This window comes from Protopterus annectens, chromosome 3.part1 (genome assembly GCF_019279795.1).
Source record: "Protopterus annectens isolate FY-2018-M chromosome 3.part1, PAN1.0, whole genome shotgun sequence".
Lineage (NCBI taxonomy): Eukaryota > Metazoa > Chordata > Ceratodontiformes > Protopteridae > Protopterus > Protopterus annectens.
In genome coordinates, this window is record NC_056732.1 from 1,005,481,810 (window position 1) to 1,005,501,390 (window position 19,581).

Here is a 19,581-nt window from a genome sequence, read left to right on the forward strand (position 1 = left end):
TCTGACAGGGAATCCATGTCCTTAGAGAGATGGGGTAAAAAAGCTTACACTTCTGCTACTCTTTCAGCTAGAGCATTGAACTGTCAATTCCACATGATACAGTATCAAGAATTTATGCTAGACCAGTTAACCAAAAAGCTGTCCTCGGATGAACCATTAGACAAAAAATCTGTTCAGGAAATGGTACATAACATTCAGCAGGTCAGTAACCATTCTTTAAAATGCGGCTATGATGCACTGGAGGCTTCCTTTAGATCAGCCATGACTGGCACAGTTATCAGAAGGCATGCATGGTTAAAAGAGCAGGCCTTACCAGACCATGTGAAATCAAAATTACTAGATGCTCCCATGGACAAGATCAATTTGTTTGGCTCTCCTGCACAACAGGTGCTGAAGAAGATGGAAGAGAAGGCAAAATCTGTCCAAACAGTGAAAGATTTCTTACAGGTCCAACCTCCAAGGTTTAGCAGGAATTGGCCCTCCAAGAATTGGTCCTTTCCAGACTCCTCCAGAGCCCAGAGAGGCAGGAATAGGCGTTCAAGAGGCCGAAGTCAATCCAGGGGTGCCTACAGGGGACGCCAGTGGCAGGGTAACAACCAGCGAGGTGCAGCCACAGACACAGCCACCACCACTAATACAGGACAATCACAGTGACTTGGCTCTAGCACCGACTACCAGGGAACAACTAGAAGCACCCTTGGGCGGGAAGCTAGCCTTATTTTCAGTAAACTGGCATTACATCACAAGAGACAAGTGGATTTTGCAGACAATAGACCAAGGTTACAGGTTCCACTTCCATACTCTACTAGGGAAGAGAGGAATGCCAAACCTACCTCCAAATCAAAAGACAGAAGCTCTAAAACAAATAACCCAATTATTAAAAATGAGAGCTGTGGAAAAGATACCATCTATGGAGCAAGGACAGGGATTTTACTCCAGACTCTTCCTGGTACCAAGAAAAGAAAGCAAATGGAGACCTATTCTCGACCTGTCCGCTTTAAACACATTCCTCATTGTTCCAAAATTCAAAATGCTGACCCTACAGCAGCTTCTTCCCATGCTGGGCAAGGAGTCTTGGCTGGTAACTCTAGATCTCAAGGAGGCATACCTGCACGTCCCCATACGACCAAATTGCAGAAGATACCTCAGATTTCTTGCAGGATCAGAGCATTATCAATTCTCAGCATTGCCCTTTGGCTTATCTACTGCGCCCAGAGTGTCCATAAATGCCTGGCACCAGTAATTGCTCGTTGCAGGCTCCAGGGAAACCAAATCTAACCTTACCTGGGCGACTGCCTGATACAAGCGGACAACAAAATCAAGTTAGCAGAAGACTTGAAAAGGGTCATTTACCTACTACAAGCCCTGAGATACACAGTCAATATAAACAAGTCAAGGCTGATACCATCCCAAAGGATAACCTTCTTGGGTGCAGAGCTGGACACATCAAACAAATGGCATTCCTAACAGTAGAAAACAGGAGCAACTCCCTCTTTACTTCTTGGCTTTAACAAAGCAGAACCATCTAACAGCAAGAAAAGTCCTGCAAGCCTTGGGTTTCATGGCATCCTGCATAATATTGGTACCACATGCCAGACTGCATATGAGAAAGTTACAGTGGTACCTAAGGAATTTATGGTCTCAGCACAAGTACAGCCTAGAAACCCAAATTCCAATAATTCCATGCCTGAAGCAAGAATTCCAATGGTGGGCTCAGGCTTGTCAATCAAACAAAGGATTGCCCTTCCACAACACTCAACCAAGCCAAACCATCACCACGGATGCCTCAGACCTCGGTTGGGGGGCCCACATGCTGGACAAGTGCATACAGGGCTTATGGACTCAAGACCAGCTGCACCTACACATAAATCAAAAGGAAATGCTGGCAGTAAAACTGGCAATTCAGACATTCAGACCATTTCTTCGACAAGGTCAACTGTTGATAAGGACAGACAACACCACAGTTATGTGGTACATCAACAAACAGGGAGGCACACATTCGTACCCTCTATGCCGGATGGCAATGGACCTCTGAATGTGGCCCTGAGTTACAACGTTCAGTTACAAGCAATTTTTGTACCAGGAAAGAAAACATTCTAGCAGACATACTAAGCAGGACTACCACGGATGCCCACGAATGGATGCTGCATCCGGACATCTTCAAAACCATTACAAGAAAATCGGGACTCCCACAAATAGACTTATTTGCATCCCCACGCAATCACCAACTAAAGAAATTCTGCACAAGGATGTACCACCCACTTGCTTGGAGGGTGGACTCTATCTTTCAGTTGGAAAAACCTGACAGCATATGCATTTCCACCACTTCCTTTGATGCACAAGGTGCTATTGAAGATCAAAGAGGACTAAGGATCATTCTTATAGCTCCAGACTGGCCAAGACAACATTGGTACCCATTACTGAGGAGCATGTCTCACAAATATGGCCCCTACCCTTGTTCCCTTGCTGTTAACACAGAACAACTACAACATCCTGCATCCAAACCTGAAAACACTGCAGCTAACTGCCTGGAACATTGCATAAGAACAAATAACCCTAATTTATCCCAAAGGGTTAAAGACATTATCTTGGAGTCTCGCAGACCCTCAACAAGGAAAAATTATTCAGCAAAATGGAAAAGATATTCCTCTACCTCAGAAATACTGGATATACTTAAAACGCTCACTACAAAGACCACAGCCTTCACTGCAACATAAGCAAGCCACTTTTATGGACAGGTTCTTGACACAAAAACCTTCAACTTCTGTAAAAAGCTCCTCTCATTATCAAACAATGTAGTTCAGCAAAACGATGGCTGGATGGATAGCCATAAATGTAGTCCTTGGGTAAGTAGCATAGTCTTTATCAAACCAGATGGAAAATCCACATACTAACCTTTCCCAGCTGGATGGCTAAGATCTAATATTGGTTACTCAAGTCTACTTGCCCAAGAAGAGGAGCATGTTTAACTAAGAATTCCATTTGCAAAATTATATTCAGTATACATATTAAATCTCTCTTACACACACACACACACACACACACATACACACACACACACACACACACACACACACACACACACACACACACACACACAAACAAAGCCCCTACTTGTAAAATAAGCAACCTCAGTAATCACATGACACCCCAGGCCTCCACTGAAAATTTCACTGAATGAAATTGTCTGGAAGTCAAAATATCTGAAAAATCATAATACAGATGGATTCATCCATGCAATTTCCCACCACAAAAGGACCATCGATAAATCAACAAACAACTGCTCAGCAAAAAGTAAATCAATAAGAAAACCATGAACTTTAAGATAATGCTACATACTGGTGTAAACATATAACTTGTGTCAATCCCCAGGTTAATCCATACCAAAAGATTGTTTCAGAGCTTCAGCTATGTACAAACAGCTTTCTCCTGAAAACTTAACTCATTGATATTTGGCTTTCTGCAAAATTATATTTAAGTTTATACTGTACCTCAATCATTCTCACTGTTACGAGATGTAATTTCTGCCATATTGTCTGAGTACTACATCCATGATTTGCTGTCTCTCTCTCTCATGTATTGTATTATATTGTTTTGTGTTATTTTTGGAGCTTGAAAATGAAAATGGACCTGTGTCCAGTCGGACTTTCCCAGTAAACAAATGTAAAATAAATAAAATAAACTTCCTCCAATCTAAAGCCATTTGACATTCATACATTTTAATTTGTTCAGAAGTTACTCACAGACTGACAGTTTACTGAGCTGTAATGCTGACCTCGCTTTTGAAAAAAACATTCCCAGACTTTGTCAATAGCTCAAAGTGTAGAGAGGATTATTTATTTATTATATATTTATTTATTTTTGGAAAACATCTTTAAAACTGTTAAATTGATTACACTAGAAACACAGAAAAGTTATTGTGATATGTAAACCACAGACTGCTGCAAGAAATCAAAGTCAGATTAGCACTCTATGCTTATGTCCGAACAGATGAATCATACCGGGTCTATTCCAAAGAAGTAAAGTAGCTTAATAAGAAGGTTATTTGCAAGGTTACATGGCAGTTTATATTGGAAATAAGCAGAGATATTAGAAAGGCTCTGTTTTTCATAATTATGCCGAAAAGTCTTCCAAAGTAAGTACAACTTCTGATTTAGTATGGAACCATACCTCTCAACCTTAGAGCAAGAAATCTGGACAAAGCGAAAAATAAAAGTGGGACACAGGCCCAAAAATAGTTATGCATCACAGACCCCATTGAAACAACTGTAGCTGCAAACATTATACATCACTTATAATCTTTCTATCCCTTTATTGTCAGTTAAACATTATATAACTCATTCAGTCCTGCCTTCTTTTGCATCAAAGAAAACCATGCTTTGAAATGATAAATGCATTAAAAATAATAAATAAAACACATTGCATCAACATCCTGCAACTTCCTACCTGCAAGCAACCACAGAGCTTTCACTGAAACTAGGGCTGCTTGTTTCCCAGAATGACAGCTCCCTAATTATATAATGTAGCAATAACCCACACCTGGGAGTGGGTAATGCTGGATTTACCTGGCGTGGTTTGGTCACGAGGGCGAAGCCCGGTGGCAAACAAAGCCAACCGTAGTAAATCCAGCATTACCCACACCCAGAAGTGGAGTTATTATATATAATGACATTATTTAAGAAAAAAAATAATTACTTTTCTTAAATAATGGCATTGTATAATGCCTCCTTGCTGCCCTTCCGCAGCTGTCTGGTATTCTGGCAGTTCTGATGTACTGCGCATGTGTATGCCTACGCAGTACATCAGAGCTGTGGGCAAAAGCAACGGAGAAAGCAAGATCTCCATTGCTTTTTACTATTTTGCTATGTTAAATGGGTTTAGCATAACGAGACAGCTTTAAAATAAGCTATTTTAAAGCTGTCTCGCTATGTTAAACCCATTTAACATAGCGAGACAGGTTTTAAAAAATAGCAACGGAGAAAGCAAGATCTCCGTTGCTTTTTACCTGATGTCTCGCTATGTTAAAGGTGTTTAACATAGCGAGACAGCTTTAAAAAGCAATGGAGATCTCCATTGCTTTTAACCTGTCTCACCATGTTAAACTCCTTTAACATAGCGAGACAGTGTTTTAAAGACTTATACTAATGGAAAAAGTCCGGGTGACCAGACCTTTTTCCATTAGTAAAGTCAATTTACAACGTGCATGCTGACCAATCAGCATGCATGTTTTGGAATATTAATAGGGGGTCATAGTATAATGGTATACAATCTACCAGTATCTGGACTACCTGAAATAAATTAAATTATGGCCTGTAAATTGAGAGTACACTTTGTTTAATTAAACTATATTTCTAAGCCCACTTACTATATTTTTTTCAGTAACATCCCAATATCCATTTCCAGGTCACTTTACAAGACATTGGCAGTAGTAGACTTGGCATCCTTCAGAACCCCACAGGCCCACGCTAATACTGCTAGCATTGTCCATTAAATGTAAATATTCATCCACTGTAAATGGCAAGAAGCTATGTCTTAAGAAAATCTACTTTTGGCATGCCCAAGTATCAGGTTTTGAAACAAAGAAACATTCTCCACAGTCCGTAAGTCTCTGTCTTTAATAATCATCTACTGTTGCAGCACTCCTAACACATAAGCACACACATGCACACTAAAATCCCCAGCATTTAAAAAATGACATTGTGCCCACTTGATTTGCCAGTATTGATGATCCGCCAAAGCTATGCTTTCTGTTGTCCACCACTGCTTGGAACCCACCAATGAAAAAACAGTACTAGGTGCTTTTTTGTTTGTCTGAAAAAACAACACAACTTTATATGCTACAGTCCCACATAGTCAGTCCACTACTGACCCATTAACCCTAGGCCGCTTTCTCATTCTTACTCCCTGGAACTGCATTACCTCGGATGACTACTTTTATTTCCTAAGCAAAAGACGCAAACTGGAAATTGAGGCAAAAGTCCAGACATTCTTTGAAAATCCATACAGTTAAGGGGTATGAGTTCATGTTCAATACAACACTCTCCCTGTCAGGAAAGCTGCAATTTAATGAAAGTGTACTTTTATTGTACAATATATTTGTGAGCTAACTTATGTTCAGCAGGTAGACTGATCATTGCTAGCCTCTTTGTGCATGTGTCTCTCTCTGTTATGCACATACGCACATACACGCACACTCTTCTTTTCACGCACACAATTCTGCTTTCATGCATGCATTCACTCACTCCATACTTACCTATTAACACAGGTAAGTGCTGTCCCTTTCAAAGGCAACAGCGGAAAATCCATACATGAGTCCCTCTTCAGCGAGAACACACACACACACACACACTGACTGTTCGGCGCAAAATAATGGCGAACACACTGACCGCTTTTGGCTCAAAACAAACCTAGAAGGGTGCTTTGGTGCATCGCACACATTAGCGTTACAGGTCATGGGAGCGAAAAACACAAAACAAGTGTTTTGGGTCATGCGTACATTGATGTTGCAGTTAGAGGTTGAGGGCCGCATGGAAGAGCTCTGAGGGCCGCAGGTTGGACACGTCTGCTCTAAAACAAATAACCCAATTATTAAAAATGAGAGCTGTGGAAAAGGTACCATCTATGGAGCAAGGACAGGGATTTTACTCCAGACTCTTCCTGGTACCAAGAAAAGAAAGCAAATGGAGACCTATTCTCGACCTGTCCGCTTTAAACACATTCCTCATTGTTCCAAAATTCAAAATGCTGACCCTACAGCAGCTTCTTCCCATGCTGGGCAAGGAGTCTTGGCTGGTAACTCTAGATCTCAAGGAGGCATACCTGCACGTCCCCATACAACCAAATTGCAGAAGATACCTCAGATTTCTTGCAGGATCAGAACATTATCAATTCTCAGCATTGCCCTTTGGCTTATCTACTGCACCCAGAGTGTTCACGAAATGCCTGGCATCAGTAATTGCTCATTGCAGGCTCAGGGAATCCAAATCTACCCTTACCTGGACGACTGCCTGATACAAGCGGACAACAAAATCAAGTTAGCAGAAGACTTGAAAAGGGTCATTTACCTACTACAAGCCCTGGGATACACAGTCAATATAAACAAGTCAAGGCTGATACCATCCCAAAGGATAACCTTCTTGGGTGCAGAGCTGGACACATCGAAGCAAATGGCATTCCTAACAGTAGAAAAACAGGAGCAACTCCCTCTTTACTTCTTGGCTTTAACAAAGCAGAACCATCTAACAGCAAGAAAAGTCCTGCAAGCCTTGGGTTTCATGGCATCCTGCATAATATTGGTACCACATGCCAGACTGCATATGAGAAAGTTACAGTGGTATCTAAGGAATTTATGGTCTCAGCACAAGCACAGCCTAGAAACCCAAATTCCAATAATTCCATGCCTGAAGCAAGAATTCCAATGGTGGGCTCAGGCTTGTCAATCAAACAAAGGATTGCCCTTCCACAACACTCAACCAAGCCAAACCATCACCACGGATGCCTCAGACCTCGGTTGGGGGGCCCACATGCTGGACAAGTGCATACAGGGCTTATGGACTCAAGACCAGCTGCACCTACACATAAATCAAAAGGAAATGCTGGCAGTAAAACTGGCAATTCAGACATTCAGACCATTTCTTCGACAAGGTCAACTGTTGATAAGGACAGACAACACCACAGTTATGTGGTACATCAACAAACAGGGAGGCACACATTCGTACCCTCTATGCCGGATGGCAATGGACCTCTGGAATGTGGCCCTGAGTTACAACGTTCAGTTACAAGCAATTTTTGTACCAGGAAAAGAAAACATTCTAGCAGACATACTAAGCAGGACTACCTCGGATGCCCACGAATGGATGCTGCATCCGGACATCTTCAAAACCATTACAAGAAAATGGGGACTCCCACAAATAGACTTATTTGCATCCCCACGCAATCACCAACTAAAGAAATTCTGCACAAGGATGTACCACCCACTTGCTTGGAGGGTGGACTCCCTATCTTTCAGTTGGAAAAACCTGACAGCATATGCATTTCCACCACTTCCTTTGATGCACAAGGTGCTATTGAAGATCAAAGAGGACCGTCCAAGGATCATTCTGATAGCTGCAGACTGGCCAAGACAACATTGGTACCCATTACTGAGGAGCATGTCTCGGGAACAAATATGGCCCCTACCCCTTGTTCCCTTGCTGTTAACACAGAACAACTACAACATCCTGCATCCAAACCTGAAAACACTGCAGCTAACTGCCTGGAACATTGCATAAGAATAAATAACCCAAATTTATCCCAAAGGGTTAAAGACATTATCTTGGAGTCTCGCAGACCCTCAACAAGGAAAAATTATTCAGCAAAATGGAAAAGATATTCCATTTGGAGTAATGCCAAAGGAGAGAATGTGTCAATGGTAAACGTAGCCAACATCCTGGAATACTTGGCAGAGCTCTTCCACAAAGGCCTGTCCTATTCTTCCATTAAGATTCATGCATCAGCTATTTCAGCAGAATACGATTTGGATCCTCCAGTCTTCTCACATCCTCTGCTCAGGCAGTTTCTGAGAGGAATTAAAAATGTAAAACCTCCTAGGAAGCCGCCATTGCCAGCATGGGACTTGAACTTTGTACTAGAAAAATTGACACTCCCTCCATTTGAACCAGCAGCAACAGCAGAATTACAATACTTATCATGGAAAACTGCTTTCCTACTGGCAATCACTTCAGCAAGAAGGGTATCTGAGCTACAGGCATTAATGGCAGTACAGCCCTTCCTGATCTTCCATCAAGATAGAGTGTCCATGAGAACAAATGCTACTTTTATGCCTAAGGTGGTCTCCAAAGTATCTTTGAATCAGGCTGTCCACCTTCCTGCATTCTTCCCCAACCCACAGAACAGGGGAGAAAGACTGCTGCATACCTTGGATGTGCATAGACAATTACGCTACTACCTGGACAGGACCAAGAGCAATAGAAAAACTGACCAGCTACTGGTAGCATATGCAACAGGAATGGAAGGAAAAGCAATTTCAAAACAGACAATCTCTAAGTGGATAGGAAATTGCATTAGATTTTGTTACTCCTACCATGGGAAGAAAACTCCAGAAAACATCAGGCCTCACTCTACAAGGGCTACAGCCACTACCACAGCTTTTCTTCGAGGAGTGGCTACCAAAGACATTTTAGAGGCTGCTACTTGGAGCTCTATGCATACATTTGCCAAGCATTATAATTTACCTTTATACTCTAGATCCCGAGCAGATTTTGCCACTGCTGTTTTGCAAGGGATCTTAACTACACCATAATTTCATTTCTCCTCCTCCCCCAGTTTGGCTATGGTATTCTACCCATTTGTAAGGACTGCAGATGCATCCTTGAAGGACATAGTACAGTTTTGTACCTACCGTAAATGTAGATGTCCGATAGGAATGCATCTGCAGTCAGGATTACCACCCTCCTTCCCTCTGTGGTACTCCTAGGGTATTTGCCCATCTGTAGCTAGCTGGGGGAATCTATTATGGTGTATTTGTTTGTATATATATGTACATACATGCTTATTTTTGTTTGCTCTCTACTATTTGGAATCATTTGCATTTATCCAAATTTAGCCTTCCTAGAGGGCACCTGGCATCTGGGGCAAGAAACACTGAGGAAAATGGCGTCGGCTGATGCCTTTATACCCGAATAACTGCAGCTATGACGTCGGGTGAAGTGCTACACCAGCCGAGGCCAGACCCAGACTTTGGAATCCGGCCGACCGAAGGGCTGCCTGACGACAGGACAACCCATTTGTAAGGACTGCAGATGCATTCCTATCGGACATCTACATTTATGGTAGGTACAAAACTGTACTTTTCCTTTATAGCAGCAGATTGTCCACTTAACACCAATGTTTGGTTGAACAGTATTGGCTGAATGCTTGTTCTGCAGCTGCATGTGCAGCCCACATATCCTGAATATCCAAGGCATTTCTTAAACCATTCCATTAACCTGTTTAAATACCTTTGCAGCTTTTTCTGTCTCCTATTCTGTGTCCAGTACTACTGTCGTACCTTGTAGTCATCAGAAAAAAACTGTCTGACTGCTGCTAGTTCCCTTTGCTTTGATGTCATTATGCAGACAGTAGTGAACTTAGCAGTGAACCATGTAAAAGTCACTGCTCATTGTCTTAGCTTTGTTGACAACCCTTACCCCCTTCAACCAAATTTTACACTCTTAACTGCCACCCGTTCAGTTTTTCATTAATATCTGCTAGAAGTCAAATTTTGTGGCATTTATTTATTTTATTTACAGTTTGTTTACCGGGATAGTCCATTGGGCTGAGAAGAGCCCATTTTCAGTGGAGCCCTGGGGAGAAAAACTCCTTAAAAACAATATACAAATTGAAAAAAAAATACATTCACATGTTATTATACAACTTGAGAAGTTACAGAATGCAGTGAATATAAAAAAATTACAGTTTGCAATGGAAGTTGGATGAAAAAATATATGTAAAAATTAAAATCATTGATGAATATCCACAAATAGTGTAGATAACACATTGGTTATACAACAGTAGTGGCAAAGAGCCTCATATGGCATGTTAACAATTTTATAGTAAAACAAGGGACTAAGAGATTATAAGTCTTGTATGTAAATAAAGAGAGAATGTAAGAAAAAGTAGGGAATAAGTAATAAGTGAAGAGAAAGGTGGATAAGAAATAGTGGAGATCAGTGTTATGATTGCGTAGAGAGAGTGGGGGAATAGGAAAACAGGGGTGACAGAGGGGAATCATGTGGGGTGAGAGCAGGAATATTCCCAGTGAGATGAGAGGTGGGAATGAAGCAAGCTCTTAAAGGTGGAGTGGTTGTGGGTGGTACGAATAAGTTGTGGCAGAGAATTCCAAAGGCGTGCTAGAGAAAAGGATAATAGATGTTTGCCTGGTGAGTGGGCAGGTTTGTGCAGTTCAAGCAGGGTCTGTTTACTGGATCTAAGAAGGGTATCTGGCAGATGCATTTTGAGAGAGGAGGTGAGGGAAGGGCAGAGAAATGGTATGAAGATGAGTTTATGAGCATAAGTTAATTAGCTAAAGGAGAATAGTTGGGCAGTTCTAGCCAATTTAATTTGTGAAGGGCGTTGCAGTGGTGGGAGGAGGATTTATATCCAGTAGCAAAGTTGAGATTTTTCTATAGCAGGAGGATGTTTGTCTTTAGAGAAGATTGAAGGTTAGTAAGATGTGGGGCACCATACAAGAAGGAGGGAGTGAGGTAGGTGGTAGAGAGAACATACGTAGTAGTGGGAGTCAGATCGCAGTTGTGGTGGTAAAGCATACCAAGTTTTTTTATATATTAGCTTCTAGGGGAGTATCAACTTTTAACTGTTCGTCAATAAGGACTCCTAGAAGCTTTGTATGGGAGACAACTTCGATAGAGCTATTGTTTTGGCTGGTTATGGAGAAAGAGTTCTTGTCTATTATGGTATTTTTTGAAGGACTGAATATCATGATTTTAGTTTTCGAACTGTTGAGTGCTTTGTGGCTATTTAACATCAAGCGCACGGTAGATGAGAAGGCTTCTTGAGTTAATTTCAAGAGAGTGGGGGTGGATGTGGCAGAGCAGATGATCGTAGAGTCATCTGTGTATTGGATAAGTTTAGCATTTGGGATGCTGTGATGGAAATCATTTATGAAAATATTAAAGAGTAAGGGACCTAATATGGAACCCTGAGGTACACCTGTAGGAGTATTAAGGAAGGAGAAAGTGCAGTTTTTCCATTTGACTGCCGTTTATATTGTACTTGCATACAGCATCCGCTGGCATGTTCTTCACTTTCATGAAACTTCATTGCTTTGCATCAAGAATACTGTTCTTCTGGTCCCCCTGGTGTAGAGTAATAAAGTCTCTTCTGTGCCCTAAAAGACCCATGCTCAGTTAGCCGCATGGGCTCTGGAAGGGCAACTGGAGGGGGGGGTTGGAGTGAGCAGACAATGTTGGCTTCCTCATCCAGGGGAGACGAGGGGATAGGCAGCCTAGGCTTATTGATGGAATAAACAGTGAATGATTCTAGTTCACTTTCAAGTTCTCCTAAATAACTAGTGTATGTTTTTGCCATTAAATATATATTTTTAATTGAGAGGCATATCTTCAGCTTGCATTATTAAAAAAAAAAAAAAAAACATGTTTTTCATTATTAACTTGTGTAGAAGTTAAATGTTTATACCTCCAAATGTTACGCCACAATAGATTTTCACTGTCTTTATTTCCTTTACTAGTATGTAGAGGTTTACTTCTGTCTGGTGGGCAGTATTTTAATGTGTAACAGAGAATTGAAAATGCAATTTTAAATTTTTATTTTAATATTTACCAATGATGTATTTGTAGATAAATTGCTTTGTTGCTTATGCATACCAAAGTAGTTGCGAACACTTTGTGCTAAGTGCATTATAACACTTATTTTAATTTGCTACCTTTCTAGAAACTCATAGCTTATGGGCATCTTACTGGCAGTGCACCAGACAGTACAGCACCTGGCAAAAAACTAATTGATAGAATTATTGAAACAATTTGTGGCTGCTTCCAAGGTCCACAGACAGATGAAGGAGTCCAACTACAGATAATAAAGGTAGATATTTTTATTGACCTGAAAAATGTTTGCATAACTTTTCATGTCTTTGTAGTTTTAAGTCTCCGGATGTAACATGCTTTTCCTCAGTTTTTGAATATCACTGTTTTTTAATGAAATCAAAATTAAATTGAAGTTTGCAGTTTTGGTTTCTTTTAATATTTTAATAACATCAGAATTTTTATTTTGTTATAATCTTTGTTTCACCATCATATTTTGTAATCCTCATGCTTGGTACACTTTTATATTTCCACCAGCAGTTCACTTTTTAATAATGTTCTACCTTCACTTCTTTCTCCCCCTTCTTTTGTATTACCCCACTACCTCTGTCCATAGTTTCCTTAATATTTCACCCCTTCCCTCATCTTGCTTTGCTTTATGCATATTGCCACATCCAGAGCTAAGCAAGAAGGATTTGAGGGCAAAACAGATGTTCCTCATCCTTATCTTCCCTACTTTTTTTTCAGTTTTGAGCCATTGTATTTTTTTTTTTTTTTTTGCATTGAGCATCCTTGTGATTTTCCTGTCCATGTTCCCCCATCCCTCCTCTTCACCTTCTGACCCCTACTTGCAGAAATTCCTACAGGTTTTTTGTTTTTGTTATTGAAGATTTCCTCTCACATGTCTAAGAGCTTCTTCCAGATCTTCTGTGCCCCATTGCTGCCCCAGAATATATGCACTATCTCTGATTCCTCCCCATTGCATCTCCAGCATTTGGTTCTTCCTTCCTTTGCCAACCTTTTTGGTGTGAAGGCCCAATTGTAAGTAATCCTCAGGGTTTGGTCCCCCATTCCACGTACCTGATACATCTCCTTGGCTATTCTAATTGGCTTTTTCCATCGTTCTTGGCACTTTTCTCATTCCTCTTCCGTGCCCCATCCCTTCTTCACTACTTTCATTATTGTCTCGATTCTCTAGTCTTGTATGTCTTTACGTATTTTCACTGTCCTGCTTTTTTCTTGTGTGTCTCAGATTTTCCATACTGATCTGATTTCCCTTTTCATCCCCCTCTTTTTAATGTTTACTTTTCCTTTTTTATTTCTATCCACTTCCCTCTTTGTGCATGTCCCCCACTCACTTGCCAGAATTCCATATTCCTTGAGTACGTCTTCCAAGGTCTTGAACACTATCTGTCCGTCTTTCAGTGCTTGCCACCTCTCTGTCTGCCTCTTCCCTGTGAAATTTTCCCCAGCTTCCTTTATCTTGTACCTCCCTCTTCCTCTGTCTTTGCTGTCTCTTGTTCCTCTATCTTTTTCAAGCTCTCCTCTCCTTTACTTTTTTTTATCCTTCTCACTTAGCTTGTTGGAGAGCTCCTTTATGATTGTCATCCTTTCTTCCTTCTTAAATCCATCTGGTTATATTGTATGCCTCAGCAAGACAAGGGTTATACATGGGACTCCCTACCCCACCTTTTTCCTGCTTAGTCTTCACTTATCTGTCACTACTCTCCTCCTCTTGCATTTCTCTATGTAATTTTTTGTTATTCTGTATCTTCATTAGTGATTCATCCACTGGATCTACTGGCAAGTTTCTTAGTGTAAACATTATTGCAGGTCACCATCATTCGTACAGCAGTCTCCCTTCCCAGCTAGGTATATATCTCTTCCCATATACATGATTCTGTTAATTTTGAATGTGGTGATGTCCTATCTTTCCTTCATTCGTACTAAGTTGAGTTCAGATCCAATCCTCAGATCCGTCATGGCCTTTATATTCAAGCTTGAGTTCTTCTGCCAACTCATGGCTACACCCTATCCCAGCATGCACTAGAAATCTTCCTCAGATCTCATTTGCCTCTAAATCCGTCTTGGCCTTTATATTCAAGCTTGAGTTCTTCTTCCAATTCATGGCTACACCATATCCCAGCATGCACTAGAAACCTTCCTCAGATCTCATTTGCCTCTAAACAAGATCGGGTGGTCGTTCTGCTAGCTCTGGCTAAGTATTATCTGTTTTTTTTTTACTTTAACCTTTCAAAGAAGGAAATATTTGTCTGTTATTTATCCTTAAATACTTAGGATTTACTGAATAAATCTATTTCTGTTTTGTGGCTGTTTTCTGCTGTTGGCTGTCGTCTTTTATTCAGGCCTTGTTGTCCCTCTCCCGGATTTTTCCTTTTAAAGATAAATAGTCCATTTAAATTAGAGAACTTTTACTCCTATTCTTTGTATTAGTCTTTGAAGCCTTTTTAAGAGAGTTCTTTTAAGTTAGCGAACTGCCTTTGCCTTTAGCCCGTTTACGTTAGAGGGCTTTTCCTTCCCCTTTTCCATCTCCTGGGCAGTAGCCCATTTAAGTTAGAGGGCTGTACCTCCCTCTAATTCCCTCTATTTCCATTTTTTTCTCCAAATAACTCTGGTGTTAGTCTGTTAAGAAAAAAAAAAGTTGATAAAATTTGTTGATTTTCATAGTTCATAGGTTGGTACTAGGCTATCGGCCCTAAGGCCTATGCAAGCCTAGCCATAAAAATTCCCTGGAAATTTTTTCCCACAATATTTACTACTCTGGGCCCCTGTCTAGCAGGGTGACTGACATGATCCCCGGGGTGAATTTCCTATCTCCCATCCAATCATCAAGGTTCCTTTTGAAGAGGGCCAATGAGGCGCTTTGCTTGACATGTATGGGCAGTCTATTCCAGAGTATGGGGAGTCTCTGGGTCAGGAACCTATCCCTCCAGCATGTTTTGTTCATTGTGATGATAAGGTTTAGATCCCTGGAGCGTGTGGCTCTGAGGGACTGGGATTTCTTTAAGTGGAGCATGTCCAATAGCTCAGGGTTTGACATGGCCTTGTATGTTAAGCAGAGATCGCCTCTGAGTAGACGATATGCCACAGAGTATAGCTGGAGTTTTTTTAGGCAGTCAGCATATGGCATCTGCTTTAGGCCTGTAATTCCTTTAGTGAGGTATTTCTGTGGCTTTTCCAGCTGTTGCAGATGTCTTGTGAGGTACATACCAAATGGGGCATTATACTCTATAATGGGTCTAATGAGGGATGAGTACAGTGGGACAATGACCTCCTTTTTTCTGGATGAAAAGCCCTTAGTGATGAGGTGTGCCACATAGAAGGATTTCCTGACTGTTGTGGCGATGTGGTTATCGAAAGTGAGACCCCTGTCCACTTGTGTCCCTAAGTCTATCATCACACTTTCGATGTTTAGTGTCCTGCCACCTATGTGGTAGTTCATGGGTACATGCTTTTTTCCAAAGGGGATAACTATACATTTCTTGGCATTAAGCTTAAGCCCTACATTTCTTGGCATTAAGCTTAAGCCCATGGCTCTGGCACCAGGCATCTGTTTCTGTAAGGCCCTTTTGTAGAATATCCACATAATTTGGGGATTCAATAATGGCTCCCAGTTTGCAGTCATCTGCAAACTTTGTTAGCCAGAGTCCCTTAGTGTTGGCCTGTACTTCAGAGAAGTAGATGCCAAACAAGAGTGGTCCCAGGACTGAACCCTGAGGTACTCCACTTGTCTGGAGCTGGATTTACAGTCTGGGTTCTGTTAGTAAGCCAGTTGGCAACCCATCGAGTGACGTAGGGATTTATGCCCAGCTTAGTAAGTTTATCTATGATTCCAGAGTGCGGGATGGTGTCGAAGGCCTTGGCGAGGTTCCAGATAGGCTGTGTGGATCGCCTTACCCTCATCCACAGCTCTGGAGACCGATTAGAAGAAGTCAATCAGATTCAGGAGACAAGATCGGCCCTTCACAAACCCAAACTGGGTGGGGTCCAGTGTTTGAAGGTTGCCAATGTCTTTGTTTATAAGTTCCATGATAATGCGTTCCATGCCCTTGCAGATCAGGCTTGTCAGACTGATGGGACAGTAGTTCCCGGGATCCAAGGCAGATCCTCCCTTGTGGAGCGGGATAACTGTAGCTGTGCGCCACTCAGTGGGCACGAAGCCTGAGGTGAGACTATGATTAAACTTGACACTTAGGTGGGGTGCCAGTTCACTTTGTAGTTCATGTAGTACATAGTCTGGGATGTCATCTGGTCCCATGGATGCTGTGTTCTTAGCTTTGGAGAGTGCTGTTTCTACCTGTGTGGCTGTGATTATCGGAATTTGGCAATCTTTTGGTATTGAGATGGGCCCTTTAGGGGGTGAGAGGGGGTGAGGTTGGCACTAAATCGATCTGCCAGGATACTGGCAATATCCTTGGGATCAGTATATTTAATGCCATTCTGTTGTAACTCAGAGCAGATCTGAGCCTTGCCATTTAGATTCTTGACATAACTATAGAATGCATTGTGGTTGTCTTTGGAATCTTTGGCAATTTTATTTTCGTAACTTTTGAGGATTTTATGAGGGATCTCAGCTTCTTACTCAGGCTGGTGAGGGATTTTTTTGAATCCTGGGATTTTCCTCTTTTCTGTAACAGTTTCTTCCTTCTGTTGTATAGTTTGTTTATAGTAGGGGACCACCAGATTGGCTTCCTTTTTTTGGAGAAGAGCATCTTGGTTCTGTTTGGGATGGCACGATTCATGCACGAGTGGATGTGCTCGTACAGTGCCTTAGTGTAGGATTCTGCAGTCGAACTTCCAGATCCCGTCTGCGTGGGTGTTGTGAAGTTTGTCACTTCTGACTTGAGTAGCATGAAGTTGGCTTTGGAGAAGTTTTTTAAGGAGGTTTCCTTACTGGAGGGTGGGGGTGGGATGTGGATGTCAAGGGTGATTTGCTTATGGTCAGACCTGACCAATGAGGTGGTGACCACTGGTGTGGAGCATCTATCTACCATGTTGATAATGACCAGGTCTAGGATAGTGGAGCCCCTGGTGGGACAATGGATTAGTTGATCCAGGGCATTGGAATTTATGAATTCCAAGAACCATTGGGAAAAGGAGTTGGTACCCGAGTAGTTTTCCCAATTAATGGCAGGGTAGTTGAAATCACCCAGTATTAGGGTGTTTGGTTGTATCTTAATATTTTCCAGTATGTTTACGAAGGTGTAGTGAGAATCTTGGGGTATGGTGGGGGGTCTGTAACAAGTTACAATTTGGATTGCAGTCTTACCTAGTGTTAGTTGCACCTGGAGAATTTCAGATGCATTGTGTTGGGCAACTAGCCTGGAGGTGTGAATATCATTGGTGAATATGGACACTCCTCCACCTTTAGTGTTTCGGTCTTGGTTTTGTGGCCGAAAAGTGTGATAAGAATTGTAGCCTCGTATTGCAAGGATGCTCTCTGGAGCCTTGAACCAGGTCTCAGTCACTGCACAGATATCTATGTTCTCTATTTTCAGGAGTGCCTCGAGACAGTGCATTTTGAGGTTTAGACTTCTAGCATTGAGTAACATTACCTTCAGATTTTGCATGCTTGTATCTGTTACGGAGGTGGTTTTATCCTTTGAACCTTGCCTAAAAAAGGTACTATAGGGGTGGCAAGAGCTTTAGCCAGTAACCTGAATCCCAGGGGTGACAGGTGCAGACCATCTCTGGCAAAGCATCGTGGTTTGTCGATCATGTCTTCCCAGGCAGACAAATTCTGGATCCCCTTTGAATGACACCAGAAGCTTATTCAGTTGTTGAAGTCAATCATTTTGTCCTTATACTGTGGTATAATTCTGGGCGAAGGCAGGATGCTACTCATGGCTAGGGTCATACCTGCCTGGGTCACATGATCCAAGAGCTCTTCCATGTCTCTCTTCATGTAGTCCAGGGAGGTACGTCTCAAGTCATTCACTCTATCATGGACAATGACAGAGTCGTATTTGTACTTGTTGTGGAGTGACTTGAGTGCATGCATTATGTGGCGGATCCTGGCACCCGACAGGCAGCTGACTGTAATTTTCTCCTTGTTCAGCCTGGTGAGTGGGACATCAGTGTGCCTGACTATAGAGTCACCTATGACTAAAGTGTTGGGTACATTGTCTTGCCTTAGGGGCTATTGTTGGGTGGCACACTGGTGTTGTGAGCTATGTGTCACTTTGGTTGTGACTGGTGTTTGCGTTTCGGCTTCAGAGGTCCTTGTTGCTTGGGCAGGTTAATGTTAAGGGCCTCCGCATATGTGGGTTTAGTGTTGCTATATGTGGGTGTTGATGGTGTGGGTTTTGAAGGGCTATGAGTTGCTAGAGGTGTAATGCAGGTGTTAGCCTTCTCTTCTTGACTGTCTAGCACAGTCTTGAACGGAGAGAACGGAGAGAGCTTTGCTTCCAGTTTGGCTATGTAATTGCATCTCTCGCAGGTTGTAGTGTTGGGTGGTAGGAGGAGAGGATTGTCTATGTACATGAGGCAGTTGCCGCATTACCCCAGTATGCCCAGATTCACCAGGTGGACAGTAGAATCACTGGAAGCTGACCCTTGGACATGCCTGTTTAGGTGCTTTTTTTAAGGTTTAAGAGCTGTTTTCCCTTACCTTTGCAATGTACTGTGCAATTTAGGCTGTTTAGTGCCTATGATTAATTTCTCATTATTGACGAGGAGAGCTGTGTGCTTGTATCCGTTTCAGGCTTTCTAGTGCTTCCCAGCAGGTTCTAGACTAGAGCAAGTGCTAGTCGCAGGGGTTCAGATTTTAGTGCTACTACTGAGAAACCAGCTAGTTTTAAGGGAAAATTTGAAGAGCAGACTTTCTGGCACCTGGAATAGTTTAACTGTAGCATTGCAGTGCTGCACAATGTGAAAAATGTGCAAACACACGCGTTTTTAAGCCAGAAAGTTGAAAGGGATAGAAATCAGCCCAAAAAGGCTAATAAAATTACAATTTCAGAGCTGGAAACCACTCCTCTAGCGTTAGGCAGTACAATGCTCACCAGTCCCACTGGTAGGCAGTAGGACTTCCCTCTACCACAGCAAGGTCTGGATAGCTCTGAGCACAGAAAATAAAGTCCTGAGACAAGCAAAGCCTGGGATATGGACTAGCTAGAAAAGGTGGGAAACGAGCAAACAAGATAGTGTGTGTGTATATATATATATATATATATATATATATATATATATATATATATATATATACATATATATATATATATATATTTTTTTTTTTTTGTTG

General features: G+C 41.8%; 1 protein-coding gene across 2 annotated transcripts in view; it reads left to right on the forward strand.

Annotated features, from left to right (window-relative positions):
- Positions 1-19,581, forward strand: part of ARFGEF1 (ADP ribosylation factor guanine nucleotide exchange factor 1) — a 4,299,619-nt gene that overhangs the window by 293,110 nt on the left and 3,986,928 nt on the right. For both annotated transcript variants that reach the window (XM_044067163.1, XR_006364243.1), the window contains exon 4: positions 12,451-12,597. In XM_044067163.1, the coding sequence (XP_043923098.1) occupies positions 12,451-12,597 (147 nt within the window). The remainder of the gene's footprint in view (positions 1-12,450; positions 12,598-19,581) is intronic.